The sequence below is a fragment of the Serinus canaria genome, chromosome 19 (assembly GCF_022539315.1).
Source record: "Serinus canaria isolate serCan28SL12 chromosome 19, serCan2020, whole genome shotgun sequence".
NCBI classification, from domain to species: Eukaryota; Metazoa; Chordata; class Aves; order Passeriformes; family Fringillidae; genus Serinus; species Serinus canaria.
Window position 1 is genome coordinate 5,714,581 of NC_066332.1, and position 21,505 is coordinate 5,736,085.

Below are 21,505 nucleotides of genomic sequence, written 5' to 3' on the forward strand. Positions count from 1 at the left end.
CCGTGACTCCCTGGTGACTGAGGGCAAGGCTGGAATTTCTCCTGTCATTTCTCAGGGATCACAGGGAAGATGCACGCATGGTTGGTCTCATGCTGACACTAATGAGGGTTCAGAGCATTTTGTTCCTCTTCTCATCCTGCTGGTTAGGGGAAGGAAACATCTGGAAAGCCCTCTTGGTTCAAATATAACCCCAGAGGTTTCTATTTGGCTCTTCCCTGCTCCACACTCCCCCACAAGAGCTTTGCTTCCCCTGCAAAAGCTCAGGCAGAGAGATAAATTAGGAATTAAAATGTGTGTGCACCACCCCTTTATCCACAGCTCCAAGAGAAGAGCTAGCAAGGAATTAACCAACAAGAAATTAGCTAATAAGGTAAATTTCTGCTTCTAAGTTCCAGCCACGTCAGCACAGGTCTGCAGCAGAGAGGAAAACCATCCTCTTCCTCCTCACCCCAACAACCAGGCTGTAACCCCTAGAGCCACACCTCCCCTCCCGAGCCTGGAGAGCCCAGAAATGCAAATAAATACACAACTTTTAAAAGTTTTCAGAAAAAAAAATGTATTTAATGTGCCAAGCACAGCCTCAGAGGGCTCCAGCAGCTGTGGTGCTGTGTGATTAGTCTAACGATTAGTCTACACAACTTTTAAAAGTTTTCAGAAAAAAATATGTATTTAATGTGCCAAGCACAGCCTTAGAGGGCTCCAGCAGCTGTGGTGCTGTGTGATTAGTCTAACGAGCATGCCCTAATTAGTCCCAGCCCCAAGTTCTCCATCAGCTGCCTTGAAGTGCAAGCCATGGCTCAGCTCACCTGCCAAGGAGGTCTCAAACTGAGGGCATCTGAGACATCTGGGATCAAGAGTAAACTCCACATCCAAGCCTCCCCTCTCCTCAGGAGGTTGCCAAGAGCATGCAAGAGCAGCTGGAAAGCACTGGAGCACGAGAAGATTATTTTAAACATCACCACATGCAATTGAATAGGTCCTTGAGCATCCAGCAGGGCCAGCTGGTGCCAGGCAGGACCCATCTGCCTCAGCTGATCCAGATCAGAACCTCCATCAGTTATCAGGAAGCCTTTACACAGTCCAGCTGTGCCCCAAAAACACCAGCAGGTCCCCACAGGGCCTGGTGTTCCTCTGGGGAGAAGGGAAGATCAAGCATCTCATTATGTCCCTGCTCATCATCACCAGGCCTGCTCAACATTTTAATTAAGTTCAGAGCAGCTGTCATTAATTGAATTCCAGCTCTCAACAACCACAGCAATGTGCAACAGCTTTTTTTTTTCTTTTTTCTTTTATTTCTGAACCCACTGTGGGCCCAAGGATGATCAGAACTCAGGAAGGCAGAGAGCCAGGGGGGAACAGAACCAGCACAGGGACTTGTGGGGTTGTGCAGGGACAAGGCAGCTGATCCCAAACACCACCTGAGCATAGGGCTGGCTTCTGGGGGGACGAAGCCTGCAGCAGAGGACAGGACCTGGCTGTCCTGCTGCCCTCCCAGCCCAGCCACTGCAGGCACAGAGGTCTCCAGGAACCCCACACTCAGTTTTTCCACAGGGCAGAAGAACAAGAGATTTTTCTTGTTGGTCCTTCCCAGGGCTGCAGGACTCTCAGCCAGTTTGTAAAACCTTCAGTGCTTGCCTGCTTTTGTGCAGCTCTCTTGAACCTTGTGACATTTGCTGTTCCAGGCCATCAGAGCCCCTGGGTGGGTGTCACCAGGCTTGGTTCCAACACATCACCATTCCCAATGTCCAGCTCCACCTGGATCCCTGTTGGCTGCAAGGAGGAACAGAGCAAAGCTTATCCTCCCACTGGACTCTCCATCACTCCATCTCCTGTCTCAGAGCCAGAAGTCCCAGTTAAACCCCCTGAGGATTTCCTGCTGCTGGTGCCCCTGTTTTAACTGGGTCTGCTGACTGCAGAGATACAAACAGACAATGCAATTTAGCACAGAAAGAACATCTTGCTCTGACATCCCCAGACACACCAACATTCAGCACACCCAGGATGCATTTCACTGCCTAGCACACCACCATACCCAAATCTGTCTGGATCAAGCAGCAGAGCAGGAGGCTCAGGCAGTGCTGATGTAGCAATGTGCCCTCTGTTGACAGAGTGACCAAATTATCCTTTGTCTCCTTAAAAAGGAAAAAAGCCCAGAAGTTTCTCTCCTCACTTAGGCAAAAAGACACCTCACAGGACCTTGGGGATTTCACCTCAAACTTAAGGATGGCCAATTGGACAAGCCAAAAGGTCCCACCTAAGCAATTCACTAGAAAAAGAGAACAAAGGAACTGATCTCTTTTGTGGGTGTTTTACCAGGAGCAAGAACCCCTTTGACCCTGGCTCAGGTTTTCTCTGTAAAGAGCTTTGTTATTTTGCCTTTTAATAAAACTTTTCTGTTTCCAACACTTCCACAGGAGCCATGGAGTCAGATTCACCATTCCTGCCTTTGTCAGGACATTCCCTGCAAATACAATAGTGCCACTCATTCATCCTGCCTAGAAACACCAGCCCAGGCTGCTGGGAACAGATGCTCTGTGATGGATGGATGGATGATGGATGGATGGATGGATGGATGGATGGATGGATGGATGGATGCAGCCTCACCTGCCGGGGTGACTTTGCCAGGGAAGCTGCACGTTGTGTGCTGGATCTCTCCCAGGGACCTTCTTTGCTCTCCAGCAGCACCCGGGTGCTGGGCACGAAACTCCAGGAGCGGCCGAGGGCTGGCCTGAGTGGGCCACTGCTGCTGTCCCTTGTCACCTGGTTGGTCACCTGCAGCACAAACATGTAGGAAAGACATTTTTTGCTGTTCTTGTGAGCCAGCAAAGGCTTCCTGAAGAAAAGGAAAGCCTGGTATCTCTCTCAAGGAAGGTACCAAGGCTATCACCATGACAACGTGAAGAAAGAGAGAAAATAAAGAGATGGACTTTGGTTGGCTCATAGAGTGATGTGGCTCCTATTCACCTATTGAGAGCTCTGTTTCTTTTTCATGACCAATGGACAGTGTATGTGTTTGCTGAGCAAATGTAAATATCCTGTAAAACTATAAAGGCAAGATGTTGCTTCAATAAATGAGCCTATACAGGGTTCTGATGGAGTCCTGGTACTTGTGCCATGTCACTCTCTACAAACACACTTAGCAGTGCCACTCGGTGTAGTGACACACTGGAGGTCACCAGGAAATCCTGGCCAGGCTGCTTCTTCTAGGAAGGTTTTTCCTTCTCCTTCAGCTCCTCTGCCACCCCCTCTGAGCAGAGCCCAGCTCAGGGAGTTCTCTGATTCCTGCAAGCTGCATCACTCCTGGTGCTGAAGTCCCCACAAAGTTTAACCTGGGACCTTCAAGTGTCCTTCCAGACACACTGTCCTTGTCACTTTATCAGATTGAAAGGCAGGACTGTCTTGACACCTTCCAGTGCCAGGCTCAGCAGATCACCATCTCCTGATGTGGCCTTCCCTGCTCAGACACATTAATTGTGGTCTCACCCACCTGTCTGGTGCACTGGCCAAGAGCTGGGCAAGGCTAGAGCAGGGCCCTTGGCAGCTCCTGTGGGATGATGCAATGCCCTGTAGCTCCTGCAAGGTGACCAAGAAGTTACCCAGGAAGTTGGCCAGCCCTTTAAATGACTGGTGTTGTATCAAAAATAAACACAACCAGCCTTTCAACCTGCCTGGACTTAACTCTGCCTGGCTCAACCCAGTGAATGGCTGAGGACAGCAAGAGCAGGAGGCAGCACATCAGCCCAGGTCCTGCCCCATGCTTGGAACAAGACATCTGCAGGCAGCAGAGTTGTCAGGGAGCAGGGCACTGGGGGGTTCAGGCCTCTGGCTCCCTCTCCAGAGCCTCCCCGTGGCTCCTTGCCACACACCAGCACAGGAAGGACAAAGCACAGCAACACTCACCACAACAGCAAGGCTGAACTCCCTGGCCAGGGTCTTCAGCTCCCTGGAGAGCTGCATCATGAGGGCCAAGCCTGGAGCAGGACAAAGCATTTGGCTGTCAGAGATCAGCCCCCAAAGTACACCCTGAAGCAGCTGACATCTGGATTTGCATGAGCACTGGATTCAAGGCCAGCACTCATATTCATGCACACCTTCACTGGAGCACTCCCCATCCTTTCCTATCTTAGAAGGCCCAAGGTCAAAAAAATCCTACAAAAGCACCAGGAGCTCCAAAGTTGGCCAGGTTGATTTAGCAGGCACAGGATCCATCTCTCCAGCTCACAGCTGCATTTACTACAGCCCACAGCTGTGAGGGGACCTCCTGTGACAGCACTGGCTGCCACACAGCTGTGCAAGACCCTCTGGAAGGTGTTTGAGAGGCTCCTTGGCATCTTCACAAAGGATTTATGGTCCTTTCTGGCAGAAAGAGCCTCAGAGGAGCTCTGCAAACTGTGCCCTGATGTATTTCTGACACTGTAAGAGAAGTTTTCATTTATGGGCAAAAAGTCCAGTGCCTCCCCTGGATGGGTTTCAGACCACTGCCATGAGCATGCATGGCCACAGCCAGCTGGAGTTTGGTGCTGCTAACACTCCCCTTTTATCCAGTCCCAAGGGAAAAGCTGGGAGCAGCAACATCCCCATCTGTCCTGCCCCGGTCTCCATTTCAAAAACAGCTCACCCAGTGCCCCAGCTCACCCTCTGACTGCCTGCCACCCAGCAGAGGGTAAATCACAGCTGACACTGAGTCCAGCACCACCACCTTGAGAGGTCCCATGGAGCTCACCACCTGCAAGGAGGCACCAGGTGCAATGTGGAGTCACAAATCCAGCAGTTCTGGAGGCTGTGAACTGCACAGAGGCTCCAGCATCCCCAGGATGAGGCAATCTGGAGTCTCCTGTCAGGCACACAAGCCCTGCTGCCCTCCCTGCAGCTCTGGGGAGGGGAGAGGGGCCTCAAGGCTCACTCCTACCTGCTGGGAGAGGCGATCCCGCAGCTCCTGCAAGGCTCTCAGCACCTCGTAGATGTTGAACACACGTTCTACCTGCACTCGCTGCAGAGCCTCCAGCTGCAGCACAAAAACAGCCTCAGTCTCCCCAGGACTTGGCCTTTTCCTCCTGCCCCAGGATTTCTCCTACTCCTCCTGCCCCATGATTTATCCTATTCCTCCTGTCCCATGATTTATCCTACTCCTCCTGCCCCAGGATTTATCCTTTTCCTCCTGCCCCAGGATTTCTCCTACTCCTCCTTCCCCAGGATTTGTCCTTTTCCTCCTGCCCCAGGATTTCTCCTATTCCTCCTGCAACAGGATTTCTCCTACTCTTCCTGCACCAGGTGCCACCAGCTCTCTGCACTCATACCATGCCACAGACCCTTACTCTTCCACATTTGCCTCCACCCCATTAACAACATTGCCCCTATGGCACTGATGGAAAAGCAACATGGATTGAGCTTAGGGAGCAAAGTTCTGCAAGTCTTGAAGTCCCTCCCTTCTCCCAAGAAAAAATAACAAAGAGCAGAGTCTGTCCTGAGCACCCACCGGGCCATGGAAGGAAAGGTTTGGACTCAAAAAAAACCCATGAGGACAAAGGCAGAGCTGGAAAGACAAATCATCTCTGGGGTTTCTTGAAGGCAAGAGCAGAGTTTCAGAGCAAGCTGAGGGACCAGATCCAGGGAACTTGCCTGCTCTTCCTCATCCTCTGTCTGGGCTTGGAGCATCTGGTAGAGACGGGCGGCAGTGAAACCCCCCGTGGAGTCAAGAAACAGGATGTGCTGCTTGAGCCCCAGGGACACACTGGCTGCAATGCCCAGGCACACCTGGGGGACAGGGACAGGGTGTCAGCCAGCCCTCACATGTCCCTCTGTGGGACATCTTCACCCTACATGTCCTCTCCCCTGTCCTCCACCTCACTCACCTGTGTCTTCCCAGCACCTGGTGCTCCCATGAGCTCTGTCACTTCCCCCGTGTACAGCCCTGAGTCCAGCAGCTGGTCCAGGCTGTGGGATGGACACAAGGTCATCACACCCCTTCAGCCAGAATGGCAGGAGCACCAGGAGGCAGCAGTCCCCGGATATTTGTCCTTAAAGTCCCCTTCCCAAATGCACACAAGTGCATGGTTTGGAAAATGAAATTCACAGCTTGTGCTGGCAACCACAGCCTTGTGCAGCAAACCCAGCCCCAGGTAGAGCTGGTGGGTGGGTGAGGTCCCCACCTTGGGCTGCCAGTGGGCAGGATGGCAGTGGAGCTCTTGAGCTCCTCGTAGAGGTCAGCTCCATTGGCAGGGAAGGCAGAGAACTGTGCCAGGAGCACACGTCTGACTGCAACCAGCGCCTGGGGACAGAGGCATGTCTGGAAATGGGACTGCTCAACAGCCAGCAGCTGCTGCACAAGGGCTCCCCAAACCTTCCCAGGACCAAGCCCATCCCTGTCCATGAGCCAAACAGCTCTGGGCTCCCTGGTTAATGCACCAGGAGTTAGGAGTAGAACCTTCTACCTTGTAAGACAGGGAACACTTTTGGGCAACATCCTCCAGGTCTGACGACACAAAGTCCACCACTGCAAATAACATGAGGGACAAGAGGTTGGAAGCCAAACATGGTCAGACCACAAATACCAGAAGACAACAAGCTTACACAAAACCTGCACCAATAAGCAAAGTGGCTGTGCCACTGGGGAGTTGTGGGATTGTGCAGGGACAAGGCAGCTCATCCCAAAAAGCTGATCCTCTGTCAACACTGTGAGTGGAGGAGTTTGTCCTCTGAGATGGCCCTATCACTCATCACAGTCAAATTGTTTCTTGCAAAACAGAGCAGAGAGAAAAGCTGGTAAAAATTTTCCCTGTTTTGCCCAGCACCTTTTCCTTCCCCTCTAAGGGCAAGAGGTGCCCAGGGTGCAGCATTCCAGGAAGTTGGGTGATTTTCAGAGGGAAAACTGTACAAACCCTCCTGAAATACCATAAAAAAGCCAGAATTGACCAATCTTCAATGAGCCTCTGCAGGGATCTCTTACAACATCCTTACACTCTCCTGCTCCTTTAGAGAAGTCCTTACTCACAATATCCACCCAGGAGGACCCAGAAGAAATCCAGCAAAGAGGACACAGAAGGATATTCCATCACCACCACCCTCCCAGGATGTGGGATGACACAGGTCCCCGAAATCCACGGGGGATGATGTTCCCCAAGCCGAGACCCTGATGCCACCCTGTTACCTGTCCTGATGCCATTGGCCCTGAGAAGCTGGATCATGTCTTCAGTGAGACCAGGGCAGAGCCCAGCCCGCAGGACCACCATCTCCGCGGGGAAGGGGAAGAGCAGAGACCTGCGGAGGAGACAGGAGAGTGGAACTCATAGAATCATTAAGGCTGGAAATGACATCCAAGATCATCAGCTCCAACCCTGCCAGGTCCAACACTGAGCCACGGATGGCGCCTGCCCCTGAAGCCCGGGACAAGCCACACAAGCTGTGTTTGGGACGGGTGGTTACGGTGGGTAATTAATTCTTTGGGACCAAACAGCCCAAAATCCTGGACGGGGGCATCGCTGCACTGGGGATGGGAGAGCACAGGGCGGGGGGGACTCCCTCCCGGGGCAAAGGGACCCTCCATCCCGAGCCCCTCCATTAGAGCCCCACGATGGGTACCCACCGCCCGGGCTCCCCGCAGCCCTGCCCGCTCCCTTCCTGCTTCCTGCCGCCGGCGGAAGGGCCGGGGCCGCTCCTCTTCCCTGGCCCGGCTGTCCCATCCCGCTGGGGTTCCCATCCCCGGCCCGGCTGTCCCATCCCGCTGGGGTTTCCCATCCCCGTCCCGGCTGTCCCATCCCCGTCCCGGCTGCCCCATCCCGCTCCAGTTCCCTCTTTCCCATCCCGGCTGTCCCATCCCGCTGGGGGTTTCCTTTCCCCGGCCCGGCTGCCCCATCCCCGTCCCGGCTGTCCCATCCCGGTTCCCCTTCCCCAGCCTCTCTCCAGGATCAGCAGAGCGCTAAGGTCCCTTCCCACCCAAACCATGCTGGATCTGTGACACTCCCAGGACTGGCTTTGTCCCGTCTCTGTCTCATCAGCCAGTGCTGCCCGCTGGGAAATGAAAGCGCACGAAGGGTTGGGAGCTTTTGCTCCCCTACAGGTGTTGGGAGCTGTGTGTCCCTCTCTCGCTGCCTTGGAGGTTTGAATTTCCTCCTGGAAAATATTTGTTAATATTACGGTTTTCGTTCCAGCCGAGGCCTGAAGAGGGCTCTCGGCACTCGCCGCTGAGCCTGCCCTGCACTCCGCTCTCAGCAGCAGTACCCAACACCTTTGATTTTGGATCTCAGTTTACCTGCAGTGCTGCCGCTTGAGACAATGGAGCTGTACTCTGGCTGACGTGAGAAAGGCAGTGCTGTAGCCCACGAGTACTGATATTTCAGCCAGCTGAGCCTTGCTCAGTACCTAAAGCCGTGTTGGAAGGAGTTTCTGGTGTGTTAATCCAAATGAATGCTGGAAAAGCCGCTGCACTGAGTCTGTCCAAGGCAGGGATAGCATCTTGCACTTTCCACAGCTGTTGTCCTTGTACCTGGGACCTATTCCCCAACAGGTATAGATTGGGAGCTGCTCTTGGTGAGGCTGCCTGCAGCTGTGGTGTTGATGTGCTGTGAAGGGATTTACAAATGGATTTGGAATTGCCTCCTGCCTGGATACCAGGGACCAGGCAGTGCTGCTGGTGGTGGGTGAATAAACCAGGAGGCCTGGACAGGGAATTCCTGTGCTCATTCTTGTTGCATAAGAGCCACGAGCCACAACACATATCACACAATTAAAGACAATGATAGTTTTGCTCCTGGCAGTGTCTTGGTCAGCTCATGCTCTCCTCAGTCATTTCCCCATCCTGCCAGCCCCTGCTTTGCTTTATAGCTGGGATGCTGGTAGGTACACTGGGGAAGGCAAGGCCTGTGTTTGGGGGGAGATAAATCAAAAAGCAGAGTTCCTGATTGTGACTGCTGTGTTGAAAGGCTCAGATCTCTTGGAGCTCAGTGCTGCTCTGTCTCCTGGTGCCACTGAAATTGAGCCACTCATCACAGCACTTCCAGTAAGTTCCAGCCCAGACCTCTGGGTTAGCCCCTGTCAGTGTGTTGCTGAATAACCATGTGTGGGGTGGGTGGCAGCACCAGACTAGGGTGGGATTTCAGTGGGATGGGCTCGCAAATGCCCTGCAAAGAGGAGGAGGCAGCGCTGGGTGTCAGTCAGCTTCCCATCCCAGGGAATTCTGGAAGGTGCTGGGCACTGCTGCAGCTGCTGGCCTGAGGCCACTTGTCCCCGAGGCTCAGCTGTCTCATGCTTCCCTAAATAGAAAGGGAAAAGGGTTTGAGCACTGTGACAGGGGTCAGCCATCCCAGCCGTGGGCTTTTTTGGCATGAACCTCCCCCTTCCTGCTCCCCACACCCTTTGCAGCTCTGAAGGCAGAGGGGAGCTGGGATTTGCCCTGCCAAGTGGGAGAGGATTCCCTCTTGCTGCAGAGGGGGACTGCCTGCCTGCAGCCAGGTGCCCCCTGAGCTGGCCCTGGTTCCCAGCCCTCCCCAGGCCTATAAAGCAGGAGGGGACAAGGAGGGGACAGGCTGTGGTGACAGGTGACGCTGACAGGCAGCAGGAGCTGCCAGGTCCTGCCCAAACTTGGAGTGAGCTCTTTCCTGAGCCGCACGGACTCTCTGTAGTGCTGGCAGATTTCTTTAACTCCTTTTTTTTGTTGTTGTTGTTTTTCTTTTTTCTTTATAAATTTACTCCTAAGGATCTACATTGGTGGGAAAAGCTTCTGGGAAGTCACAGCCTTGAAGAGCATTTTAGGTCTTCATTTTCAAAACTCTTCATCCTGGTAAGCTGCTTTTATTAATGTGTGTTAATTATATGTCAGTCTCATGGTGGAGCTCAGCTTGGGGGAGTAGGCAGGCGACCCAGGCAGTTGAAAATGGGACACAAATTGATGTTTTTTCTTCAAGCTCTCTAGATGGAAGATCCCATCCAGCTGAAAGAGGAAGGCAATAAATATTTTCAGGCCAGTGACTATGAGAAAGCCCTTCAAAGCTACACTCAAGCCATAAAGCTCAACAAGGACAAGGCGCTGCAGGCAGTGCTGTACAGGAACAGGGCAGCCTGTTTCCTCAAAAAGGTGAGAACAGCTCCCCTCACCTGGGCAGTGCTCAAGGGGAGAGGAGCAGGAGGGGAGCCAGGGGCACTCACTGGCTATGGACTGGGTGGTTTGTCCATTTTTGAATAGGGTGTTTCCAGCTGGTGTGAAATGAAATGTTCTGGGCTTGTGCTGGAACTTCACTGGGGAAATGGGAGCAGAGAGATCCCAATGTCCATCAGCAATGGGAACATGCCCTGCTATTCCATGGCTAACAAATCTCTCCTTTCTGGTTTAACAGGAGGAATATGCCAAGGCAGCCTCGGATGCATCTAGAGGTAAGGAGGGGGCTGTTATGAGGAGAGCTGGATACAGTTGCTCAGCCTGCTCTCACATCTGCTTTTGGGACACTGTGGCCTCATTCCTTGATGTCCACTAACACCGGAGTGCTGAGGCCACAAGGGAATTCCAGGAAATTCAAGTGATGTTCCAATTTGGTGTGCTGGTGCGATCAGTGCTAATCAAGCACTGCTTGATGCTAATAACAAAGCAAATCACAGTTTGCAAAGGCCACTTCCAAGCAGCAAGCTCTAATACCTTGTGTTTTGGATCCCTTTCCCAGCTATTGACATCAATGCTTCGGATATCAAAGCCTTGTACCGACGCAGCCAAGCCCTGGAAAAACTGGGCAAGTTAGACCAAGCATTCAAAGATGCTCAGAAATGTGCCACCCTCGAACCCCGCAACAAAAACTTCCAGGAGACCCTGAGGAGACTGGGGGCCAACATCCAGGAGAAGGTAAATGCCAGGGGAACAGTGCTGGATTCACAGACCAGGGGTGGGAAATCCTTGCTCTGGGTTGCATCAATGGATTGTTGCTCATACTGGAAACTCGTGGCAATACAGGGAGATAAATAGGCTCCATGGACTGGAAGTTCACACCTGAGGTGTAAATCTGAGGGTTGGGTTGAATGGTTAAATTTAAAAGTGTGGCAGCTCCCTCCTGAGGCTGGCCTGGTCCTGAGTGTCCTGGAAAGGTCTTGTCAAGGGTCTGGCAAGCTTTGAGCTGGGTATGGTAGTTGCCACATTGCTACAGTTATCTTTAGAGGGGTGCTGTGAGGAAATCCTTGCACCACTACCTCCTATGAAGTCTCAGAAATCAAGGTTTAGGGCTGGGTCTGCCTGTGCCCATGAGATTGGTAATGGATACTGATTGCTGAGAAATTTTATCTCCTGTTATTCAGCTTAAATTGCCTGTGGTTTGAGGGGAGGGAGTATTCTTGAAGTGAAAAAGGAAAGCTGCTCCTCAATTTTCTCCCCCTGATGCTCTGTGCTCTCTCTCTTGGCACAGCTGCGCATTCAGTTCTCCACAGACTCCAGGGTGCAGAAGATGTTTGAGATCCTGCTGGATGAGAACAGTGACAAAGAAAAGCGAGAAAAGGTGAGGACTGCCCTGGACTTGGAAAAATGGCTGATGTCAGAGGCTGCTCCAGGGAGCAGAGCCCTTCCCTTCCCCACCTCCCCTGGATGGAGGATGAGGGAAGGAGCGGGAAGGTGAACTGCACTCAGAGAGAAGAAAAATCACCCCTGTGACAAGGGAAAGTGGCCCAGCCTTCCAAAATACTGCAGGTGGGGTCAGCCTGGACTTCTGCTCAGGTCCTGCCATCTGCCAGATGTTCCTTCCAAGCAGTGACCCACTCTTCTTGGGCAGAGCAGAGCTGATCCCTAAATGCACCTGGATCAACTGTCTGGTGGGATCTGAGCTGATCTGCTGCATCTGTCAGGAGATGGTTCCCACCAGGATCTCCCAGAGCTGAGCAGAGATGTTCTGGTGGCTGGACTGTGCCACTGACCCCTGGTTCTTCTGCCTCCCACCTAGGCTGCAAACAACCTCATAGTCCTGGGGCGGGAGGAAGCAGGTGCTGAGAGGATTTTCCAGAATAATGGGGTCAACTTGCTGCTGCAGCTGATAGAAACCAAAAATCCTGAGCTGATCCTGGCAGCCGTGAGGACTCTTTCAGGAATGTGCACAGGACATAAGGCTCGGGTAAGGACAGGGTGCTTGGACCTTCACTGCTATTGCCTTTTGCACCTGGGGAGGGGGAAATTGAAATAGTTTGTGTTGTTTGTGAGCAGCGGGAGAAGATCAAAACTCTGACTCGTACTGATTCAGGATTCACTGAGGAAAATAGTTTCTTTGTCCTAGCTGAGCCTAGAGGACACAGGGAGGAAAGGTCTTTGCTAACACTATCCTGCTCTCTCCTTCCTGGGACCAGGCCACTGCCATTCTCCATTACCTGGGCATTGACAGCATTTGCATGTGGATGTCAGTGGACAATGAAGAAATCTCCCTGGCTGTCTGCAACCTCCTGCAGACCATCACCGACTGCCTGCTGGACCAGGGGAAGGAGGGGCACCACGGCAAGGAGGAGGCTCTAGTGCTAGGTAACAGCACATCACCTGCCCTTCATTCCCTCTGGGCCCAACAGGGAGGGCTCTGCTCCTGGGATTCCACCTTGTTCCTTGTTCTTTGCTGAAGTGGAGACTTTACCCATCAGCTGTACAGGAAGACAACCTGCTCACAGCTCTTATGCTCATGGACAGCTTAAATACTTCTGTTCCAGCCACACAATGGCTTTGAATGGTTTTGTCTGAGCTCACCTGCTTGCAGAGGTAACTTTTTGTAACCTGCTGTTACTGTTTTGCTTCTGTGTAGACACCAAGAAGGATTTGAGGATGATCACGATGCGTTTGCTGGATATGCTGGTCAGTAAGAAAGTGTCTGGGCAAGGGCGAGACCGAGCCCTCAACCTCCTCAACAAGAACATACCAAGGAAGGACCTGAAAGACCACGACAACAGCAGGAGCATCTTTGTCATCGACAATGGTGAGTCCTTGCCCTCCCTCCTCTTCTGATTTGGGAGATGTGGAGCTGGGTGTTCTTGCCTGAATACCTGTAGAACTGGTCCTTCCTATAAAATAAATCCTCTCTGGGATTTTTTGGTGCATGCAAGCCTCGAGCAAAGTTAGACTTATTAGCAGGGAACAGTACTAAGAGAAAATCAACTGTGGATGAGAACAAGAATTTCTGAGTTTCTGAAGGACTGCCTAATATCTCTGGTTAGTTTCTCCAATGTATTTGCTAATGTTAGGAGGATTTGGCTTGGATAAATTGTCTGCTTTAGACGGGATAAGATTAGCACTTGCTGAGCTTGGTGGACCCATAAATTGATCAATTGTAAAGCTGGGTGAGGGTGAGGAAAATGTGTGCTGTGTGTTTTTATAGTAACTCAAATGCATGTGTGTTTTACCATTTTGATGGAAGTTATTTAATAATAATTCAGCAAAAGGAGAGTTAAGTCATCCAGAATCACTTGAAAGTGGTTGGGTTTTTCTCAGTCAGAGCCTCCAGCCTTGGAGGTCAATAGGTCCTGGCAAAAATAACAGATCCAGCCAGGGGCCTAATGCAGTTCTGCTTATCTCACTCTGAGAACTGGAAAAAAGCCTGATGCTGCAAACCTGTAATCTCACCAGCAGAAGCTCCTCCCCAGTAAATATCTGAGTGTCTTTTTTGTTTAAGACTTATGTGATTAGGCTGCAAAATAATTGAAAACCATCCAAGTTGGCTATTCCACAGCAAGAAAGTAACAAATGGTCTCTTGAATTTTGCACAGACCCTCTCCCCTCTGACAGCCATATCACTCTATCGTTTCCAGGCTTAAAAAAGATATTGAAAGTGGTGGGCCAGATTCCTGAGATGCCTGACTGCCTGCCACTGACAGAGAACACCCAGCTGACTGCCTCTGTCCTCCTAAATAAGCTCTACGATGACCTGCGCTGCGACCCGGAGCGGGACAACTACCGGCTGATCTGTGAGGAGTACATCAAGTGAGTCGGCTGGCCCAGAGGGCAGGAGCAGGGCTTCTTGAGGGTGAGATCAGGCTCTTGAAATCTGCTTGTGTTCAAAACTGGGCTTCTGGGAGATTATGTGAGGTCCTGCTGGATCACAGCATTGCAGGAATTTGCATGCCCAAATATCCAATGTGATTCAGCAGCACGGCTGAGAGAGAACATCCCCTCCCCACCACTGTACAATACTCTACTCTCTCTGGCCCATGCAGGAGCAAAATTGACCCACAAGACATGGATAAGACACTCCATGCTGTCCAGATTGTGTCTGGTGTTCTGCAAGGGCCCTTTGACTTGGGCAACAAGCTGCTTGGCATGAAGGGAGTGATGGAGATGATGGTTGCCCTGTGTGGCTCCGAGAGGGAGATTGACCAGCTGGTGGCTGTGGAAGCTCTCATCCACGCTTCCACCAAGCTGAGCCGAGCCACCTTCATCATCACCAACGGGGTGACGCTCCTGAAGGAGATCTACAAGAAGACCAAGAACGAGAAGATCAAAATCCGAGCTCTGGTGGTAAGGATGCAGCCCTGCCTCTATTGCCTGCCACGCTCAGCAGCCTAATCCCTGATCTGGGAGAGGAGGGAGGCTCTGGGGATGAGAGATGGGCTTAGGCTGTTTTGGGGCAGCAACACAAGAGGATTAATGAGCCTCTCTCACTGGTACATCCTTTTTGTCCTCCTCAGGGTCTCTGCAAGCTGGGCTCAGCAGGAGGCACAGACTATGGCCTGCGGCAGTTTGCTGAGGGCTCCACTGAGAAGTTAGCCAAGCAGTGCCGAAAGTGAGTGACTTCGCTTCTTCCTTCAGTTATTCCAATCTTTGCAAAGCACAGTATGTTCCTCTCTCACGAGATCCTGCCCACACATTGCCTTCATTTCCTGTGCTGCCTGCCAGCTGAGAGTGCCCCCAGAGCCATTGCACTGGGATGTGGAGCTCCTCTGTGTCTGTCCCCATGTGTTCCTCCTGCCTCAATATCCAGGGGAGCCTTCTCCCTCCCTCACTGACCATGGAAGACACCATACCTGGTGCCTCCCTCTTTGCCAGAGTGGCACAGCCTGATTAATGCTTACTTTGAATATGCACAAGTCCCCTCTGAAGGTGAATTTGCCAGGTGGAGTAACAAAGGAGGTGAGATCAAGTTAGGAAGTGACTGAATGGGTGGTCATTCCTGCAGGCATCTTGTGTTTCATGTGATGGAAAAGGCAAAGCAGTGCTGAGTAGCTGTCCTGGTATGTCATTCCCTGCAGCATTTAGATCCCACAAGTTGGGCCATGGGGAGGAAGGTCATGTCTCAAGGGGAAGCATCCCCAGTATGAAGAGCTGCAGCAGAACCTGAGGACATATTTGGGCCTGAATCAGCCTCAGTATCTGTTTTTCCTCCCTCTTTTCCCAGATGAGTTAGTTCTGGTTTCCAAGATAGAAATGTGAGTGTTTTTCTGTCTTGCAGGTGGTTGTGCAACACCAGCATTGATGCCCGCACTAGGAAATGGGCTGTGGAAGGGCTCTCATACCTCACCCTCGATGCAGATGTGAAAGATGACTTTGTTGAAGATGAGCCAGCCCTGAAAGCTATGTTTGATTTAGCCAAGGTCCATCTCCTTTCCTTGTTCCCTCATTGCTCTGGTAGCATTAAGTTCTCCCAGCTCTCCAGCCCTACACTGTGCCCCAGTCAGAAGGAGCTGTGATCCTGACCCCTCACCTCTGGTTCAGCAGAACTTCAGTTTTGCCTGTGCCCCAGAGACATCTCAGGGCTGCCACCATCCTGCTCTTCTCCCTGGGCTGAGGAAGGTTGCTCCTACCTTCACTGTCAGCAACTGCATGAAAACCAAAGGCACCAAGGTGTTGACAGCCTCTGATGATGTCCAACACCTTGTTTGATCATGAAAACTTTGATGGGCTATGAAGATGGGGATAAAGCTAAGAACATTTCCACTTGTGAAAACAACATTCTGGCAGTCTAAAGGGACCTGTTTCCCTGCTGTGCCCTCCTCACCCTCACACAAGCTTTATTTTCCTGTGCAGGCAAGTGACAAAACAATCTTATATTCTGTGGCTTCTGCACTGGTGAACTGTACCAACAGCTACGACACCAAGGAGCTGGTCCCAGAGCTGGTGCAGCTGGCAAAATTCTCCAAGCAGCACGTGCCTGAGGAGCATCCAAAGGTGGGTTGTGTCCAGCTGGAGATGCTGTTCAGACTTTCTTTGGTGTATCTATTGTCACAGACTTCAGGTCTCTTGCCTCCAGACTGAAGTTGTTTGCTCTCCAAGCAGGCTTGGCTGTTGGGTGGCTGGGTGGCAGAATGGCAGCTGCTAAGGGCTCATTCTTTCCCAATGTTTCCTCCTCAGGACAAGAAGGATTTTGTGGTGAAGCGGGTGAAGCGGTTGCTGAAGGCTGGGGTTGTCTCTGCCTTGGCCTGCATGGTGAAGGCTGACAGTGCCATTTTGACTGACCAGAGCAAGGAGCTCATTGCCAGGTGCCTTCACTGCAGTCCTGGGAGCTGGGAGTGCTGGGCAGCCCCTGTGCCATGGGATGGACACCTGGGGTGGGGCACTCTGCCTGTGGGGGAGCATGTGAAGCAAAGATTTAAAGCCAAAACTTTTGCTCAGAGGTGTCATAAAAATCCACGTTCTGACCTTCAAGCTGCCTTGCTGGAATGCATTTTTGAGTTCTCTGTATTGGTTCTGGCTGGAAAAGAATTCATTTTACAGACTTGGAAACTTCTTCCTCTGCCATTTGTTGCTTCCTCATAGAGTGCTGTGTGCATGGGGTTAAGTACCTGCAATTTACCTGGTGGCTCTGGCACGCCTGCAAAACCTCAGCCCTGTTCCATGAGAGCTGTTGGCTGTTGCTGTCCCCGTGGCTGTTTCACTGAGTGTTCTGTGCCCCGCAGGGTGTTTCTTGCCTTGTGTGAAGACCCCAAGGACCGCGGGACCATTGTCGCTCAAGGTGGTGGGAAGGTGATTACTTTCATGTTCACAGTTCCTGATATGCTGTTAATGTCTGCTGGGAGCCTGGGGTGTGTCTCCGGTGAGGGACAGTGACAGAAGAGCACAAGTTGTCCCCCCCGGGGCCATACTGACACTGCAGTCCCTCCTCTGCAAGGCTCCAAAGAAGTGATGTTCTTGGAGTGACTATTTGAGAACAAAAGCAAGACATCACAGAGGGCTATGGATATTTTTAACTTGCTTTAGTCTGTTAGGGTGGTTTTGTAAATCTTCTTAGAACGCTGAATGCTTTTTCCTGTGTGTCTCCAGGCCCTAATACCTCTGGCTGTGGAAGGCACAGATGTTGGCAAAATAAAGGCTTCTCATGCTCTGGCAAAAATTGCTGCTATCTCCAATCCAGACATTGCATTCCCAGGGGAGAGGGTAAGCTTAAAAAATAATAAAAATAAAAGCATTGACACTTTCTTTAGCAAATGAAAATTGCTAATGTAGGCCTTCTCTTCCAGGTGTACGAGGTGGTAAGGCCCCTTGTCAGCCTGCTGAACACAGAGAGAGATGGCCTCCAGAATTACGAGGCTCTGTTGGGTCTCACAAACTTTTCAGGAAGAAGTGATAAACTTAGGTGAGCTTTACTGCTTTTTAACCTTCCTCCTTCCCCAGGAGTGAATGTGAGTTACTTGGTGGACTATGAAGACTGGTCAGTTTGAGCTGCCTTTGGCAGAGCTGCAAAGGTCTCAGAGCTAAAAGATTGATGAGATAGGAAAAGGAGAGTGGGTTATTTTCCTCTAGAAACATTTAAGACATGAACTTCGTCTGCATTAGACAGGGAATGAACCACATCATGAGCTCCAGACACTGATTTGTTTCAAGGCCTTCCTTGCAGTTAATATTTGATAAGTTGGTTACTGCTTGACCTATAATATGGGGTTTTTACTGCTCTTTGCCACAGGCTGAAGATAGTCAAAGAGAAGGCCCTGCCAGATATCGAAAACTACATGTTTGAGAACCATGACCAACTTCGACAGGCAGCCACTGAGTGCATGTGCAATTTGGTGGTCAACAAGGAGGTAAAATCCCCCCTGGGCATGCCCAACCTGAGTGCATGCCCCTGGCCCTGTGAGGAGCTGTCCCTAACTGTGATACCTCTGGGCATCTCTGGGGTTTTTTAGGTCCAGGAGCGGTTTGTGGCTGATGGCAATGACCGGCTGAAGTTGGTGGTGTTGCTGTGTGGTGAGGATGATGAGAAGGTGCAGGTTGCAGCAGCAGGAGCCCTGGCCATGCTTACAGCAGCACAAAAGAGACTCTGCTCGAAGATGACTCAAGTGGTGAGGCCACAACTCTGGTTGTGGGATGTACGCTGGGTCAGATGTGAAGAAGTCTCTCCAAAGGAATATGCAATTTACTAGTTCAGTACTGAGGAACCTAGAGAAGCTGGGACTTGGGTGTGCATGCTTTGATAAATAACCTGAAACCCCAACCTTGTTCCACCCAGAAATGAGAAGAGCTTGACTGATAACCTGCTGAGCTTTAGAGATCCCAAAAGATGTCCCTTCCCTGCACAGATCTGTAGACCCTGAGAACACAGAGCCTGCATGGCTGAGTGTCTGAAGAGCTGTGGTTGAGAACTCCTGAACCCTATCTTGTTGCACACATGATTGGACTCTGGAGCTCGTTAAAATAAAAATGATTAATCAAGCCAACAGAGAAGCTCAAGAAGGTTGGGGTGGGGAAGTATCTTGGTCATCTCAGCTGTGTCAAGACTCTGGTCAGATTCTTTTCACAGAGATGATGCAGCAGCCTGAATATGGAACGTGTTCCATGTTGTCCCAGTGCTGTGGAAGATTCTGACTTAGGTGTAAAAAAACTGGGTTAAAATGTTTGGAGTCCGGTTTCCTTCGTTAAAAATACCATAAACGACATGAGTACTGCTCTTCCTTCTGCTGAAAGAAGCAAAAGTCATGTTTCTGGTTGAGATATTCTTCATATCAGTACTAATGAACTCTCCTTCCCTTGCAGACCACCCAGTGGCTTGAAATCCTGCAGAGGCTCTGCTTGCATGACAACTTGGAGGTCCAGCACCGAGGACTGGTCATTGCCTTCAACTTAATCAGCTCTGACAAAGAGCTGGCAAAGAAGCTGGTGGAGTCAGAGCTCCTGGAGATCCTGACCTACGTGGGGAAGCAGGAGGATCACCCCAAGAAGCAGCACGTCATAAATGTGGCACGCGATTGCCTCACCAAGTGCATGGATTACGAGCTGATCAAACCTCTCTCTCAGGCGTGAGGGAATGAAAAGCACCAAAAAAAGGCTGAGTGTGGGGGGGAAAATGGAGAAATATGGAAAAGTGAGAGCCATGAGGGGAGTCTAGTGCCGTTGTCAAGGCACTGAATATTTTGGGGACAGCACTGGAGGATCATAAGCTGTATGAGGAAAAGAAGGGAATTTTCCTGGGAAATCTGGGTCTTGTCCATCTGAGTAATTCCCAGGTGTAAATCTTTTCTCTGCCCCCATTCAGCTGATAATATGAAAGCTTCAAGGCCCAGCTGTAAAAGAGTTGGTTGTGTTGGGGATGTGTCAGGAGGAAACTCAACAAAGCTGAAATAGGTTCTGCCACCACTTCCAGCTCCTGGCACTTCTGGAATTCCCAGCAATGGTGGAACAGGGAGGGTTAAGTGCCTTCTGTTCTGTAGTCAGAAAATAGGATTTTAGCTGTGTGCTTTTTTTTGTTCATTTATTGGAAGCTGTGTGCCAAAGTGTGAGGATGGTGGGTGAACTCTTAATAAATTCACTGCTTTGTTCCATGTGGAATTCCTGTTCTGATTTTATTAAGCTAAAGGTGAATTTTGAAGCAAGTCTTGCATCACATCTGGAAAAATGAAGTAATTGGTAACATAACTTGAATTTTCACTCCTTGCAAACCAGTGCTCCCAAATGCAGCAGAGTCACCACAAAGGTGTCCCGCCAAGGCACAGGGAATGTTGAAAATATCCCATTTATGAAAAAACAGGATGAGAAGAAATCCTCCAGTCATCATCACATTAAACTTCATTACATAAATATTTTCATTCAAGCGCAGATTCTTAATGCAGGCTGTGGACAACACAAAAACCACAGAGTGTTGTTTTAGTTCCTGGGGGAAAGTCCATAAACATGTAAAAAATATAATCTTACTCAATAATAATTTAAATATTCATTAAAACACATTAAAATATTTATGATTATACTAAATATTAGTGATGTTCACAATAGGCACAGCATGATGAAATGTTGAGGTTTTGGGTTATCAAAGGAACCATGATGATAGTCTTTTCTTGCATGTTAAGGAAAAAAAAAATAAAGAAAAGTGTCTCTAGTGTCCTGAATTTTGAAAAGATTGAAAATTTTAATCTAACAGGTTTGATAAGCTTAAGGCAGATTTATTTGGAGGGTGATTCTAGCTGTATTTAATCAATATAATCAGGTTCAGTTAAATCGCTGGTGCTTTATAATCACAGCTGGGGGATATCAGGCTCTTCTTCCAAACCGAGGGAGTCACATTCTGTGATGGGAAATATGGTTTGTTTTCTGCCAGCTTTCAATTTTGGATACCCATTTTAAGGGGTTTGAATCTGGCTTTCGAAAGTACTTTACCTCTATACAGGTTTACCTAACCAGCATCTCGGACAAAATGCCGTTGGTATTGAAGGGCAAAGTTTCCCTTCTCTTGCTAAAGCTTCTCTTTGGAGCAACTGCAGAAACTGAGGAAGACAGGTCACAAACTGTTGCTGAAGTTGAATGGGGAAATAGCTTCCGTAAAAGTCATTTATTGGCATTTCTTTTAGCTAAACACGGACGGAAAACCCGTTTTACACGAACAGAGACCACCCGCTCCCTCAGCCCCCCTCAGGCTTCCTCAGGGCGGGAAACGCTCCCACCGCCCCCAACTCCTCTAACACGCTTTCCTATTGGCTCCTACCTGCAGAGCCGCGCGCTGTGATTGGCTGTTACCAGCGGACGGGCGGGGCAAAGAGGGCGGCTCCGCCCCGGCGTGGCCGGGCCTGCGGCAGCGGAGCAGCGTGAGGGGCACTGGGGACACGGGGCACTGGGGGTTGCGGGACCGCGGTGGGGCAGCTGAGGGCTCGGAGTGTGCAAGATGGGGACAGGGAGGGTGAGGGGACGCGGAAGTTGCTCTGGGGGCTGGTTGAGGAGCGTGAAGCCGGCCGAGGCATGTGGGGTTTACTGAGCTGCGAGAGGATGTGGGGGAGCTCAGGGGATCTAGGATGGGTACGGGCAGAGGAAGTGGGGACTGAAGAGCTGCAGGGACCTGGTGGGGAGGTGCAGGGAAGGAGATGGGAAGAGAGTGTAAACGTCTGGCGTGAGGGAAGGGAGGGACCCAAACAGGCCTCTGGAGTTTTGGAGAGACGCTGACTGCAGCAGCATTTATAGGTATGACACGTTTTTCCTCTTGGGTTTGCCTGCTAGTGCTCTGCTGACCTCGGCATGCCAGTCTGTGACCTGTCTTCTTCATCTTCTGCTTGGCTGTAGAAGGAATGTCACCTCTGTCCCCTGCTCCATGTGCTTCATCCTCCTAGGGAGGAGGAAACCTCCCAGGGCCTGGCTTGGGAGCCAGCTCCTTGTTGAAGGCAA

At 50.9% G+C, this 21,505-nt stretch overlaps 2 protein-coding genes across 6 annotated transcripts; one reads left to right on the forward strand and one right to left on the reverse strand.

The window, feature by feature from the left end:
* Positions 1-579: 579 nt before the first annotated feature.
* On the reverse strand, positions 580-8,138 carry RAD51D (RAD51 paralog D). Of its 4 annotated transcripts, none has more exons than XM_018919336.3 (11): positions 7,939-8,138; positions 7,148-7,257; positions 6,432-6,493; positions 6,150-6,268; positions 5,853-5,934; positions 5,620-5,754; positions 4,910-5,005; positions 4,636-4,726; positions 3,901-3,971; positions 2,605-2,772; positions 580-1,770 (listed from the first exon to the last, which is right to left on the reverse strand). In XM_018919336.3, exons 1-11 carry the CDS (start codon positions 7,989-7,991, stop codon positions 1,687-1,689), a joined length of 1,071 nt encoding a protein of 356 aa, XP_018774881.2. In that variant the 5' UTR covers positions 7,992-8,138; the 3' UTR covers positions 580-1,686. The 4 variants fall into 4 exon arrangements, 3 of the variants coding, with proteins under 3 accessions (XP_018774881.2, XP_018774880.2, XP_018774879.3); XM_018919335.3 differs by having other exon boundaries at positions 7,933-8,138; XM_018919334.3 differs by lacking the exon at positions 7,939-8,138 and adding an exon at positions 7,583-7,918 and having other exon boundaries at positions 581-1,770.
* A 1,384-nt stretch (positions 8,139-9,522) lies between these two features.
* Positions 9,523-19,676, forward strand: UNC45B (unc-45 myosin chaperone B). Of its 2 annotated transcripts, XM_050981816.1 has the most exons (20): positions 9,523-9,775; positions 9,900-10,069; positions 10,329-10,365; positions 10,650-10,825; positions 11,379-11,468; positions 11,907-12,074; positions 12,304-12,472; positions 12,744-12,914; positions 13,744-13,915; positions 14,149-14,449; positions 14,620-14,714; positions 15,381-15,522; positions 15,956-16,096; positions 16,280-16,407; positions 16,825-16,891; positions 17,189-17,302; positions 17,386-17,501; positions 17,829-17,946; positions 18,049-18,204; positions 18,896-19,676. In XM_050981816.1, exons 2-20 carry the CDS (start codon positions 9,908-9,910, stop codon positions 19,160-19,162), a joined length of 2,790 nt encoding a protein of 929 aa, XP_050837773.1. In that variant the 5' UTR covers positions 9,523-9,775; positions 9,900-9,907; the 3' UTR covers positions 19,163-19,676. The 2 variants fall into 2 exon arrangements, with proteins under 2 accessions (XP_050837773.1, XP_050837774.1); XM_050981817.1 differs by lacking the exon at positions 9,523-9,775 and having other exon boundaries at positions 9,855-10,069.
* Positions 19,677-21,505: the final 1,829 nt, after the last annotated feature.

Bases quoted from the DNA above. Each gene is read 5' to 3' on its own strand.
- RAD51D (XM_018919334.3), bottom strand. From the start codon at position 7,872: ATGGGACAGCCGGGACGGGGATGGGGCAGCCGGGCCGGGGAAAGGAAA. The intron at 6,269-6,431 runs GTAGAAGGTTCT...CTCTGTCCCCAG, and splicing joins AGTGTTCCCTGTCTTACAAG to GCGCTGGTTGCAGTCAGACG. The intron at 5,006-5,619 runs GCAAGTTCCCTG...TTTGTGCTGCAG, and splicing joins CAGAGGATGAGGAAGAGCAG to CTGGAGGCTCTGCAGCGAGT.
- UNC45B (XM_050981816.1), top strand. From the start codon at position 9,908: ATGGAAGATCCCATCCAGCTGAAAGAGGAAGGCAATAAATATTTTCAG. The intron at 10,826-11,378 runs GTAAATGCCAGG...CTCTTGGCACAG, and splicing joins GGGCCAACATCCAGGAGAAG to CTGCGCATTCAGTTCTCCAC. The intron at 16,892-17,188 runs GTGATTACTTTC...GTGTGTCTCCAG, and splicing joins TCGCTCAAGGTGGTGGGAAG to GCCCTAATACCTCTGGCTGT.